Here is a 14,153-nt window from a genome sequence, read left to right on the forward strand (position 1 = left end):
GTACACAGAAATTATTAACTTCCTATTTAATTCACAGGAGGTGAAGTAAAACATGGGCAGCGAATGGAGGATTAAAAAAAACGAAAACAGATTTTATCATATTTGTTTTATCTTGTTATTTGATTTATCATATTTTCCTCAGTTATATTATAATTTGATGAATTAGAAGGACATGGAAGGTTAATACTCCATCAACAACCTTATTTTTTATTAAAAAACTAAAAAATATATTTATAAAATTTTCTACTCTTTCCGTACACCCTTTCTCTATCCACGATCCCTTTCTCTAAGCTTACCTTTTTCTACACTTTATCTTGAAGCGGAAAATAATATTCATTTAAAAGATAAAGAAGTTCATATTTATCAAAACATATGATCAAGGTTCTAAATAACACGCTATAGTAACGCTATAGCATCGGTATAGCATTTTCAGACTATAAAAGCTATGCCGCAATCAACGCTACTAATTTTATATATTTATCAAAACATATAACCAAGGTTTTAAATAGCGCGCTATAATAACGCTATAGCATCAGTATAACGTTTTCGGACTATAAAAGCTGTGCCGCTATCAACGCTATAGCAGCGCTACATGAACATAGCATTATTTTCTTAATTATTCCGCTATAATACAATAAACACTATTTAAACCTTTGCATTATTGCATATGACAACCAAAAATACACCTTTGAATGTTTTTCTTCCTCTCACCTCCTGTGGAACAAAAGACAATTTGTCACAGTTCACACATTTAAAACTAGACCAATCCATTCATAATTTTGTTCTCCACTTCTCCCGTCCCATACCCTGATGCAGTCAAAGTTCACACATTTAAAGCTAGTCCTAATCTGTTTAGTTTGTTCTCCCATCCTCGACCAAATCCCCTCCTCCGTCACACGTCGTAGCCCCGTTTATCTCTCTCATCGTTTCTCGCTAAAACCCCCATCTCTCAAAAGCCAACAGTAATAACCAAAACCTAATTCAATAGCACCATCCAGAACCTACTTATCCAGTCTCTTCTACTGGGGTGAGCTAGAACTAGCTCATCGGATCTAGGGTTAGTGGATTTCAGATAAAAATCTTCTCCATCACATGGAGTGGGACAGTGAATCTGAGGGGCCAAGCGGAGCGGAGGAAGAAGAGGACGACGATGAGGGACTAGGGTTAGGATTAGGGTTCATGGTCGGAGAGGGAGGTAAAGGCGCGGCCTTTTCTTTCGCGGTGGAGAGGATGCTTGTCGGGTCAAATCCTAGTGGAGGGTCTGGACGCGACCCTAGCTGTGGGTTTGTTGTGACTGATGCTCTAGAGCCGGATTTCCCCATTATTTATGTCAATCGTGGGTTCGAGGAGGCTACCGGGTATCAGGCTGAAGAGGTTCTTGGAAGAAATTGGTCAGTATATGTTTGTTACTCCATTCCATTGCAATACCCTTTTCTTTGTTGTATGAATTTTCCTTTAAGACCGGGTTATTGTGGGAGATTGTATGGGATTTACTCTAGTCTACAGTAATTTATGAGCTAAGTTGAAAATCTATGGTTGATTAACTGAAATTGCGATTATTTTTGTGGGTTATTAGTGGCTTATGACCTGTGCTTACTGTCATGAAATATTTAGTGCGGAGGTGAATCAAAGATAACTTAATCCAAAAGTGTATTACTTGTATACTAGAATTCCTTTGCGAATACATTTTTGCTTTCTTTTTGAAAGAAAGAAAGAAGACTGATTATTGAATGCCCGTGCCTCCAAATTTGTTTCTCTACCTGAAAACATGTTTCTGTGAAAAACTGAAAATGCAAGCCTGTTTAGTACAAGTAGTCAATCTTGGAGAGACCATATTCCTAATAACTTTTATTTCGTGTTTTCACCTTTAGCCTTATAAAATGGTGGGGTCTTTTACTGTAGGATAAGGTATTTCATGGCAGTACATGTGACCAGCCAAGCTGTCCTTTGCGGTACATGTTTTGTCATGTCTTTGGTAGAAGTACACAGTATAGATCAATTGAAAATGAGGATAATCCTCTTTTGTTGTTCATCAATGTATCTTTTCATAAGGTTTAATGAACGGGTAGCAATAGGTCAGGTTGCATCAGTGTATAGTCCTATTCATAAAAGAGAATAATATTGATAAGGTTCCATCTATTGAGTTCCTTTTGTTGAAAAAATGACATTAATATTGTGTTGTGTTGTGTTGGGACCAGTTCCTTTAGGGGGGGGGGGGGGGTCTGGTAACATGGGCCTGTGCTTGTCTCACTATAGGATCAGATCAGGTCAACAGATCAAAATTGGCACATTTTAATCTTGGCAGAGTTATATTTTTATTAAGGTGCCTGTTCAAGTTTAGCCATCCCCAGTTCACTTAAAAATATGAATACTTGGTTGCCTGTGGGTAAAGAAATCATAACTAGTACAATCTTGTTAACACAGGTAAGATACTGCCTCTCCTAGTTGAAATGTTTTGACTTCTTAAATGAGTAAAAATAAAATAGCAAATGTTTTGACTTCTTAAATGGGTGTAAGAGTCAGCTCTGCCTAGGGACCTTTAAAGTTGGAAAGTACTCAGTTCTTGCCTCCAAAAAATGATGATTTAGATTAGATCAATTGTTTGTGGGTAGGACCATTTTTCTAATTGATCAAGCTTGTTAGAGACAGCTAATACAAAAATGTAATGTAAATCTATTGTTTTGTAACTTAAGCAGATTTGGTCAGTATTCCATTTAATTTGACTGAACATTTAATCCACCAAAATAACCGGGTTGAGTAAAACTGAATTATAGATCCGGGCTTGTATTTAGTTATGCAATGCTCACCAATTTATTTCATTTTTTTTACTTCTATAATAAGCATTGCTTTGCTGTGAATTTCTGAACAAAAGGTAAAAAGGTCCCTCTTTGTTAGGACTCGTAATACTAATCTTTCTCGTGTTCTTCTGGGTGAATTTTGTGTGTGTGTGGAGGGTTTAGGATCTAAGGTTGAATCCTGAACTTATCTAATTGATAGGATCGCTTCATCAATACTGAGTTATTGTTTACTGGATTTATATTCAATGGAGCTGTTTACATTGTCTGTTGGCATTTTCCAATAGAACCTATATTGTTAAGCACTTAAGCTTCAACTAATTCATGAAAATAATCATGAATCAGACATCCAAAAAAAGAATAGTAGAAAGTCTGAAATAGGTTATGTTTTACTGGTGCGGAAACCATATTTTCCTTTTTCCTTCACTCATATTGAATGCTTCCTCACAATGCAAATTTTTAATGTATTTTTTTTGTCAATTTTACTTTCCATGGCAGCCGATTTTTACAGTGCCGAGGCCCCTTTGCACAGAGACGACACCCGTTAGTAGATGACAATGTTGTTGCTGAGATAAGGCGGTGCATAGAAGAAGGGCTTGAATTCCGAGGAGATCTCTTGAACTTCCGCAAAGATGGCTCACCTGTTATGAACCGCCTGCAGTTAACCCCTATTTATGGCGATGACGAGACCATAACCCATTTCATGGGCATCCAGTTCTTCGTTGATGCCAACCTAGATTTGGGCTCCATACCTGGATCCATTTGTGTGAAAGAACCTCCCATTGTTGGCTCCTACATTCGACCTGTCTCGGCCGGTCACCACTCATTTGTTTGCCGTGAGTTTTGTAGCATCTTTCAGTTGAGTGACGAAGTGTTGTGTCAGAAAATTCTCTCCAGGCTTTCCCCTAGGGATCTCGCATCAGTGGGTTCTGTCTGTGAAAGACTCTACCTGCTGACAAAGAATGAGGATCTTTGGCGGATGGTCTGTCAGAATGCTTGGGGAAGCGAGACAACTCGTGCTTTGGAAACTGGGCTGGGTGCAAAACGTCTTGGCTGGGGTTGTCTCGCCAGAGAGCTTACAACACTAGAAGCAGTTGCATGGCGCAAGCTGACTGTTGGTGGGGCTGTCGAGCCATCCCGCTGCAACTTCAGTGCGTGTGCAGTTGGCAACCGTGTTGTACTTTTTGGGGGTGAAGGTGTGAATATGCAGCCCATGAATGACACGTTTGTGCTGGACTTGAACTCAACCAAGCCTGAGTGGAGGCACGTTGATGTCAGCTCGGCCCCTCCTGGTCGGTGGGGCCACACACTCTCATGCCTTAATGGATCCTGGTTGGTGGTCTTTGGCGGGTGTGGGAGACAAGGTTTGCTTAATGATGTGTTTATTTTAGATCTTGACGCACAAAACCCTACGTGGCGAGAGATTGCCAGCTTGGCACCGCCTCTGCCCCGGTCATGGCACAGCTCTTGCACTGTAGATGGTACAAAATTGGTTGTGTCAGGGGGGTGTGCAGACTCTGGTGTGCTGCTCAGTGACACATACTTACTGGACGTGACAATGGAGAAACCCGTTTGGAGAGAAATACCTGCTTCATGGACCCCACCATCCAGACTGGGTCACTCTCTGTCAGTCTATGATGGCCGCAAGATATTAATGTTTGGTGGTTTGGCAAAAAGCGGGCCTCTAAGGCTTCGATCGAGTGATGTGTTCACAATGGATTTGAGTGAGGAAGAGCCATGCTGGAGGTGTATAACAGGTAGTGGCATGCCAGGTGCAGGGAATCCTGGTGGGGTTGGCCCACCACCGAGGCTCGACCACGTGGCAGTAAGTCTACCTAACGGCAGGATTGTCATTTTTGGTGGGTCGGTGGCAGGTCTCCACTCTGCTTCGCGGTTGTACTTGTTGGACCCAACTGAGGATAAGCCGACATGGCGGATCTTGAACGTTCCAGGTCGGCCACCCCGGTTTGCATGGGGGCATAGCACATGTGTTGTGAGTGGGACCCGTGCAATAGTGCTTGGAGGTCAAACTGGAGAGGAATGGATGTTAACTGAAATACACGAGTTGTCTCTGACGAGCACTCTGGTTTGATTTTTGTGTGTTTATTAGTTCCTTTCTAAATCTGTTTGGTATTTATTACCATGATCATTATTAGTAGGTAAGTGAAAATTCATAAAATTAACTGTCTTTTGTAGTCTTTTGTCAGTTTACTTTCCTAAGCTATAAAGATGGCCAGTTATGTTGTGCATTTTGTTGGGTAGGAAAAGCAAGAGACGCTTTGAGTTTGTATAGCTTAGTAATATTAATAATGCATCTCGTGCTTTGATTTGCATTATGATACCATTTTTTTTGTGTACAGCGACGTTTGCTTGGATATAGTTTATTTTCTCGTCCTACACTAAACGCTAGGTGTTCTTTGTTTGGATTTCCAATGGCATATTTAATGTCTTATTTTTAGTATTAGCGGGATGTGATGCTAATGTAAGCTGTTTTTGGAAGTGATGCTAATGTGAGCTGTTTTTGGAAGTGATGCAATAATCAGTCAAAAGCTAAACAGTGGTTGTTGCATTACAATGCTAGTGTAAGGTTTAGTAACTTTCTGGCATTAGATACTTGATGTTTGCCTAAACCTACATGAATGGCAATTCGATGGGGAGAGTTTGGTATATATGGTCCCTAACCTCTTTGGTTCTTTTTCTTCTCCAACCCACAATCCTACATTCCATTTTGTTATCTACATCCCAAAGACCAAAGTAAAAAAAAAAAATAAAAAATAAAAAAAAAAAATTCAACAAGGTGTTATATTTCTTTCTTTCTTTTTTTTTTTTTTTTTTTTTATCTTTCTTAGAGCGTCTACATTCCTAAAACTCAAAAGGATTTTTAAATAACTGTTAACTACTTTTTAAAAATTATAGTCTTTAAAGTTTCTAAATAGTTTGAGCTAACATAAAGTTTATAAACAGTTTCTTAATAAGAAACTTTTTTGTATAGTTTCTAAATAAGAAACTTTTTCATATCTCTGAAACTGGATTAGAAACTCTAATAGTTTCAGTGATATAGATGCTCTTAAGCACGCTCTAATAATTTCAGGGATATAGATGCTCTTAAGCGCGCTGTAACAGTTTCCTTGCCGTTAAAAGGGGAAACCACGAGTCGCATATTGGATAATTACTACGTGCCATGCCTTTATGATCAGAATTGTTGGATAACACGCATAATGTTAGGAAAACTTGTTACTGACTTGTTTTCTAAATGTTGAAGTTCTAAATTATATTTCCATAATTCTCATAAATGGCAATTTGCAATGATAGCATGAATGTAAGATAAAGTATATTTTTTCTTTTAAATGAAGTATTTGACCATAATCCACGAAAAGAGTAAAAGTACTTGCAGTAAGGCACAGCGAGTGTCAGTAACCCATCAGAAATTTACTATTTAGATTGGTTTCAACGGTTTGAATTCACCATTTGAATTCAATTTAATACGATTTGAAGTTGGTGTTATATAGACTGAAATGACACTGATGTTATATTAGCCATACTCTTGGGTAATTACTCATCTAAATATCAAATTCTTTGGCATTTCTTCATGAAATAATTAATATTAAATTTCATGACAAATATATTGGACACAATTACCCTTCCCTCTTTCTACTTTTGCTATTTGCTATATTCCCAATGAAAAATTTTGTGACACACAGAGCTTTCTATTTTTATATGTATTATTCTAAATTAATCACACGTTCTAGGAAAACGGCTGTGTATAATATTTATTTCGACTTTATATAAAATATTTAATCTTTTATGTTCAATACATAGGTGCAGGGGTGGACTCAAGATTTTCATCAGGGGGAGAGGGTAAAAAAATATCAAATTAGGTTTAAATTGCTTATCAGATTTAAATCCATTAACTAATTAGATACTCGATAAAAAAAATAATGTTTTGACTTATTTTCTAATGCTATGACTTATAAGTTCTGATGCTTTAACTTACAATTCTAATTGTCAATCAGAATTTAAGAAATTTATTTTGATTTTAACACTAAATTTAATCTGAATTACAAATCAAACATTCAGAGGAGGACAAAAAAATTTGTAGAGAGAGACAAAGTCGATCAGTACCAATAGATTACCGCTAAAATTTGAAATCCAGGAGAGGGGAGGGGGCAGCCGCTCCTCTGGATTACTCTAGATTTGCCCCTGCATAGATGTAAACTGATTGGATACAAATAAATAGTGATTTAACCGTATCTTTATCTATTATAATTTTTTGAATATATAATATATATAGATCAGATGTTAAATGAATACAAATAAGGATCAGATATAAGACGAATACAAATAGGAATATGATATAATTCGGATAATGATAAATAAATTACTGATATATATCTATATACTGGGAAAGCATTCCAAGAATAATATAATTGAGGCAGCGTCGCGCGCACTATAACAAGTTATGTAGTAGAACTGGAAAAAATTGCCCGCCAAACTCAGAACAAATTTTCTTTCGTTCAGTCAAATTTTACCACAACGAAAATTTTTTTTTTTTTTTTTAAGATAACGAAAATCAAATTCTCGTTCAGTCAATAATGCTAACTAAAACCCCTCTCCCATTCAATAAAAGATTCCAACAACATCCCCGTTCTCTAACCTCTAAACCCTAAATTGAGCAAACCAAACCCCTCTAATCCCTCTCCGTCATGCCTTCTCTAACCACTTCTTTAAACCATTACCCGTTCTCAAATCCCTTGCTTCTCCTCCCATTCAATGCTAATATTAAACCGAACCAAAACACTAACACTAAATTTAGCGCATGCAATTTGAGTTATGATGAGAAGGGCAGGAGACCCCACTAGCGGTGCAGGTAAAGGAAATGGTGTGGTGACGGTGGCCGTAGATAGTGACAGGAATAGCCAATATGCGCTTAGATGGGCTGCGGACCACCTTCTGGCACGTGGACAGATCTTCTACCTGTTACACATTCGACGAAAGATGACTTCTGTTCCTACAATTGGTGAGATTTGTTTTTGTATTTGATGTTTTTCATTTATTTTTTGGCTGGACTAACATTTCTGAAGTTTGTCCAAAGTTATTGTATTAATAAAAAAGATGGAGGGACTAAGTGGAAAATTTGAAACCTTGTTCTTATGCTTGGAATTATTCACTTCCTAATGTACTAGCAATGGAGTTGATGGAAAATGCAGCTACATTCAAACTTTTTCCAAATAACCCCTTATTTTTGTGGATTTATGTTTCAATTTAGCAGTTATTAATATTATACTCAATGAGATTTTTTAATTCAATTGGTTCTATAGATGGCTATCTCCCGATATCTGATGTGGATGATGAGGTGGCATCACAATTTCTAGAGCAGTGTGACCTCCAGACGAAAGAACTTCTTCTTCCTTTTCAGTGTTTCTGCAGCCGCAGAGGAGTACGTGCTATACCTTTATTGCTGGTGTCAGTCTGGTTGTACCTCCTATATTCTAATTACCTGTTGCATTGGAGACTGCTGAGTACCAAGTTGATATCAAACTCTCTAGTAAACATTGGAAATAAATCTGCTGTGATTATCAAAAGAATCACAGGACCCTGCTTTTCCAAATCCACCCCTCTATTTTTTTTAATGCACAAATCTCAAAATCTGTTGTTTTATATGCACAAATCTCAAAACTAATGAATGGATAGATTTGGAAAAGCAGGGTCTTGTGATTCTCAAGAATCACAGCAGATTTGTTTCCGTAAACATTTGAGGATCCTTCTTTTCTGTAGAAGGGGTAATTAAAGTGTAGCCCTGTTCCCATGACATGTAACTTTTGAATTAGGAAATTTCTAGATAGCTACCAAAAAAAATTCACCTAAGTAACAAAAAGAAACAAAAGATACGAAATGTCCCATTCTATACTATGTTAATGATCATTGGCGGAGCCAAACTTTCAAATTATGGGGGTCAAACATTAATGGGAGTCGATCATATCAAATTTTTATGTTGTGAATGAGGGTCAATTTTACACTACCCGCGGCATTTTACTCTAAATTATATAGAAAATTATGTATAGATAAGAAAATTTTGAAAACAAAAATGGGGTCAATTTGACCCCCATTCAATCCACATAGCTCTGCCTCTGTAAATGATGAGCAAAAAATGAGGGTATTTTGCTAGCTTGGACACTCTACTTGAAATGGGATGTGAGGGGTATATATAATATTTCTGAACGAGGATAGTTTGCTAGTCAGGGCATTCAATGCACTTCTTGCTTTCCAGAGGTATAGATGATGTTTAAATGTTTTAGGTTGTACGAGGTTAATTCTTGTTAATGAGTTTTTCCGACCAAAATATGGGAATCTTTTGCAGATTATCTAAAGGGAGTTGATCTTGTATATTAGTGATATAACAGGGGCTCTCTGCAACCTTTCTCCTAAATTTTTGTAGTTTTCTGTTTTGTATGTTCACGTGTGTGGTGTGCAGTTACAGTGCAAGGAAATAATATTGGATGAAATAGATGTCGCAAAAGGGATTGTGGATTTTGTGATGCACCGCGGAGTTGACAAGCTTGTCATGGGGGCACCGAGCCATGGCGCTATTGCTGGTGCATTTATTAGGTCGTTCTTACTTGATGTTTTCTATCATAGTATGTAGAATTTACTGTTTTATAGTTACTCCATACTTTCTGTAGTAATTGCTATCTAGAAGGGGGATTTCCCTAAGCAAGTGCAGTGATATTTATCTAGATAAATGGGGGAGATAGCCAGGGGTAATTTTTTTTCTTATTTTGTTGAATAAAACAGATGGTTCGGGGAGGTGGGGAGTGGGGGCTTTGGAAATAGAGAGGATTATACATAATTCTTTTGACGAACTTTGGGAGTGCACACGAAATTTTTCCTAGATTAATTTATTGGTGGTGTGGTATTTAGTTTTTCTTTCTCTTGGATCACAGAGCATTTGGGAAGCCAGATGTGCCGACTGCTGTTTGTAGAGCTGCACCCGACTTTTGTTATGTCTATGTAATTGCAAAGGGCAGTAAAATAGTGTCAGTTCGGCCGGCTTCATGCCCAAACCGTTCCACCAATAGCCAAAACCTTAGATTGAGTGGAGAGATTGAGTCAACTGCAAACACTTCCTTCCAGACAGTTAAAAGTTTGTATTTACATATTGCATAATTGTTTTCAGAAATGATGGTATCTTTCTAGCCCTTTATCTAACAAAAAGTATGACCGTATATTCTCCTGTTGCAGGTGACCCATACACTCGTGAAACTATTGAAGGAACTCGAAGGTTGTTTTCAAACTTTTTCCTTTGAAAAATAAATCTATAAATAATTTTTGTATATCTTTATTTATCATGTCTTATATGCTTAGAAAGATCTTTAGTTGATATGCTAGATGATAATCCATTACCCATCTGGTATTGAAAGTTTGAGGACCTGTTAAGTATCTAACATGGGGAACAGCTCAATTTTTCGGATGAGTCCTCCTAAAGTTTACTTGCAGAATTCAGTTTATGAAAGTCTCAGTATGGTTAAGTACCAGTCGTTCATGCACATGTAATGCCAAACCAGTACTGTATATTCCCAGTTAGTGCCACTTAGTCCCACTCAGACTATTCTTTCTTACAGCTTCAATTTTCATTGTCCTTTTGCCAGGTCATCTTCTGACCACTCATCCATAACAGCATCTTCTTATGATGATAGAATTAGTGATAAAATTAAATGGCTGGATAACGATGAAAGTGGTCATTCCCAGGAGACTTTCATGTCATGCCCTAGCCCATCTCGTGCTGGCCCTGAGTTAATAAACAATAGTGGCAGAAAACTACCTCCCACGCTATCCACCTCAAGTCCCCACGGAAATAGTTTCTCTCAGGATGCACCAGGCTTCCTTTTCAAAGATTCAGTGGTAAGGGTTTTTTCCAAAATAGAATAGTAATACCAGTATGGTACTAGATCGACTAACTTTTTAAATTTTCTTTAATTGGCAATAGCAAAAATTTTTATGCCTCAATAAATTATTGTTTTTACCAAAAACCTCAATTGAACCAACAATATAAAGAGATCCTCCATATTGAAATTGTTTTCAGTACTGCTCCTTTCTAATAAATTGAAAAAGTGACAACATTATTTTGGTAGCTTGGTGGGAGTAATATTTTTTTAATACATTGTAGATACTATTAGTAAAATCACAATCAGTCGAGAATTTATTTCCTGATAATCTTGCAGGGTCCTTTGGATGCTGAGTTGGAACAATTGAAGTATGAGCTGAAAAGGGACACTGAAATGTCACTCGAGGACAAGTATGCCGAGGTAATTGATGTACAGCTTTTAGAGATATTTCCAGCTAAATTTTGTATTATTAAAAGCAAAGAGATAAAGGAAGTTCCGTGCGTGACTAAAATAATTGTTATAAAGAAAGCACATCAGTTCAACATAAGATATGTAAAAGAAGACGAGAACAATTATCCCGAACTTAACTCTAATCAATACAAATTATTTCATATTTTTTTTGCTTTTTGCAATACAGACATCAAGGAAGCATGTTTACCTTATTATGCTTTTATTCTCACAGAAATTCAACAAGTATAGTAGAGACTTACTATCTCATCTGACAGAGGAGAATGAAAAGGTGATTTCACCTATAAAGCAGAGAAAGCCAACCCCGATAACAGAGACAAGGGAGAAAAGGAAGCTTATAGAAGGTTTCATATCAGAAGCCAATTACCGCCGGTACAGCATGGATGAAATAGATCTAGCAACCAACTATTTCTCTGATGGGCTCAAGATAGGAGAGGGTGGATATGGACCTGTGTACAAGGCAACTCTTAACCACACACTTGTTGCAATCAAGGCTCTTCGTTCTGATATATCAACAACTCAGGGATTGAGACAATTCCAACAAGAGGTATGCCTATATGCCTCAGAAATAGATTTTACCATTACATCTGGTGGTGCCAACACTGACCCAATGACATCTTAATCTTTTGGCTAACATTATTTTCACAGTCAGTCTAATGTAACTTATTTATCCTAAGTTCTTAACACAATCTTGCTAACATGATATTCTTTTCGTCTTGTTGTATTTTTTAGACTTTTAATACCTTTCTTGTACATTACCTTGTTATATATGAAGGTTTTGGTGGTACATACTTGGTACTAGAAATTTCTAATTTCCTTAAAAAGTTCTGCATAAATCATAATGTAGGACTACACACAAATTCTAAATTCTAAATTTATAATTCTTGCTGAGGATCCTTATACTTGATATGTGGTATCAAATAAGGATAATATTAGGGTACATCCAAATTTGAATGTACAACCTATCTCAATGTACATATTTTGAATAGTAGCCATTGATTCTATAAGGGTAGACAAATAATTTCCAATATAGTTTAAAAATTAAGTATCTTTTATAGAAGAATTTTTTCTATCAAATCTCATTAACTATCAAAAGGCTCATTTAACGCATACATTTTCTCTCCATCTCTTAATAAAATAAATTTACGAAAATATTTTACTGGATAAAAAGGAAAGTTATTAAAAAAATACTAGTTTAAATTTTAGCCACCTGTTGTATGCTAAGTGTGATGGATCTTAAAACTTGGATGCATACTAGAATTACCCACCAAATAGAAGTCTTTGTTGAGATCAATCAAGCTAACATCCCACAATCTCTCATCCAGCTGGAGGTGTTAAGCTCTATGAGGCACCCAAACATAATTCACCTCCTGGGTGCGTGCCCTGAATACGGGTGCCTAGTTTACGAGTACATGTCCAAAGGGAGTCTTGAAGAATGTTTAGCATGTCAGTCAGGCGCACCTCCCCTCCCATGGCAACTTCGTTTCAAAATTGCATCTGAGATCGCAACGGGCTTGTTGTTTCTCCACCAGCAGCTCCCCGAGCCCCTTGTTCACCGGGACCTCAAGCCCGCAAACATACTTCTTGATCATAACCTCATGGCGAAGATTTCAGATGTTGGTCTAGCTAGATTGATCCCTTCGCTGCCTGGTGGATCCAATTCGACTTTCTACCGCATGACAGCTGCCGCAGGTAACCCAAATATAACAAAACAAAAAGTATATGTCTGAAATGTGGATGGATCTAATTCCAATTAAAAGACATAAATTATACCTATTAAACAATGAGTTCTTTAATATGTAATTTGCACAAAATCTTATATTATGTTGATTCAATTACTGTAAATACCAATATTCAATATTAAATGTGGGATTCGTTGGATACATATTAGCAAGTACCGAGGGCATCGTCCATGCTTGCAACTTGCATTGTACTTTAGTTCAGAATTCAGAGAGTTTGTACCTAAGAAAACATGCCAAATCCCCACACAGTCCTAACTGAAAGAGCATGGCAGGCACATTCTGCTACATAGACCCAGAGTACCAGAAGACCGGCATGGTCGGCACCAAATCAGATGTGTACGCACTTGGCATCATCTTGCTCCAGCTGGTAACAGGCCGGGACCCCATGGGCCTCACCCACAGCATCACGATTGCACTACAGGAGGGTAATCTGGCTGACGTGCTGGACCCAAAGGTGCCAGATTGGCCCTTGGATGAGACAAAGACACTTGTAGAATTGGCACTCAATTGCTCTGAGCTCAGGCGAAAAGACCGCCCTGATTTAGGATCGGTGATCATGCCTGAGCTGACACGCCTGGCTGCTTTTGCTGAGTCTAAGCATGATAGTGAGCTCTTAACGCAGCAGAAACGCTCCCAAAGCCTTAAAGTGAGAAATTTTGAATTTGAGTCAATCATAATTACACCAAAAGAATAGTAAATATCACCACAAAATTAATAAACTTGGTTAATTAGTAATATTATAAGAGACTGGCCAAATTTAAATGCAATTCTTTAAATGCTTTAAACATTTGTATGCTGTTGGTCTCTGATCTATCATTCTATTTTATTCTGAACTATGATGTATTTCTATTGTTATAGGAACTGCCTATTGTGGGAAGGGATTGTTTTGAGGAGACACGTATTGTCAAAGGAGCATCTTTTATGCTATGAAAATGTAGAATGCGACTTGGCAGCCTCTGCCAAGCATTTCAAAAATATATATATATATATGTATAGAATGCGAGTTAATGGGGACTGATTATTATAAAATCTTCTCGAATGAAAATGTACAGCTGATTGCTCGGATTTTGTGACTTTTAGAACACCATGTTAGTTGGAAATTTTGTGGAACTTGTACTGTTTATTTCTAAACTATATAGCTTCAATGCTTGATGTAAGCTTTTGGAAAATGATTTCTGAGTATTTACGGACTCTGGATATTTAAAATACGGAGTCAGGTCAATCTTCTGGGCTTTCAGCGTTAATACATATGAGCCCGTTGTCTT

General features: G+C 37.3%; 2 protein-coding genes across 3 annotated transcripts; both read left to right on the forward strand.

Moving 5' to 3' along the window:
• The first annotated feature begins 859 nt into the window (after window positions 1-859).
• On the forward strand, window positions 860-5,199 carry ZTL (Galactose oxidase/kelch repeat superfamily protein). Its single transcript, XM_078319312.1, has 2 exons — window positions 860-1,391; window positions 3,294-5,199. The coding sequence occupies exons 1-2, from the start codon at window positions 1,093-1,095 to the stop codon at window positions 4,885-4,887; spliced, it is 1,893 nt and encodes a 630-aa protein (XP_078175438.1). The 5' UTR covers window positions 860-1,092; the 3' UTR covers window positions 4,888-5,199.
• A 2,143-nt stretch (window positions 5,200-7,342) lies between these two features.
• On the forward strand, window positions 7,343-14,116 carry LOC144569859 (U-box domain-containing protein 52-like). 2 transcript variants are annotated; one of them, XM_078320331.1, is made up of 11 exons: window positions 7,343-7,812; window positions 8,114-8,232; window positions 9,268-9,401; window positions 9,737-9,936; window positions 10,035-10,074; window positions 10,442-10,694; window positions 11,015-11,098; window positions 11,361-11,693; window positions 12,472-12,838; window positions 13,161-13,534; window positions 13,747-14,116. In XM_078320331.1, exons 1-11 carry the CDS (start codon window positions 7,626-7,628, stop codon window positions 13,816-13,818), a joined length of 2,163 nt encoding a protein of 720 aa, XP_078176457.1. In that variant the 5' UTR covers window positions 7,343-7,625; the 3' UTR covers window positions 13,819-14,116. The 2 variants fall into 2 exon arrangements, with proteins under 2 accessions (XP_078176457.1, XP_078176456.1); XM_078320330.1 differs by having other exon boundaries at window positions 7,487-7,812; window positions 9,232-9,401.
• The last annotated feature ends 37 nt before the right edge of the window (window positions 14,117-14,153 follow it).

This window comes from Carex rostrata, chromosome 18, assembly GCF_964058835.1.
Source record: "Carex rostrata chromosome 18, lpCarRost1.2, whole genome shotgun sequence".
In the NCBI taxonomy this organism is placed as follows: Eukaryota; Viridiplantae; Streptophyta; class Magnoliopsida; order Poales; family Cyperaceae; genus Carex; species Carex rostrata.

Excerpts from the sequence above, each read along its gene's own strand:
- ZTL (XM_078319312.1), top strand. The coding sequence starts at position 1,093 with ATGGAGTGGGACAGTGAATCTGAGGGGCCAAGCGGAGCGGAGGAAGAA. Across the intron at positions 1,392-3,293 it reads GAGGTTCTTGGAAGAAATTG|CCGATTTTTACAGTGCCGAG; the intron begins GTCAGTATATGT and ends TTTCCATGGCAG.
- LOC144569859 (XM_078320330.1), top strand. The coding sequence starts at position 7,626 with ATGATGAGAAGGGCAGGAGACCCCACTAGCGGTGCAGGTAAAGGAAAT. Across the intron at positions 10,075-10,441 it reads ACTATTGAAGGAACTCGAAG|GTCATCTTCTGACCACTCAT; the intron begins GTTGTTTTCAAA and ends TCCTTTTGCCAG. Across the intron at positions 11,694-12,471 it reads TGAGACAATTCCAACAAGAG|CTGGAGGTGTTAAGCTCTAT; the intron begins GTATGCCTATAT and ends TCTCTCATCCAG.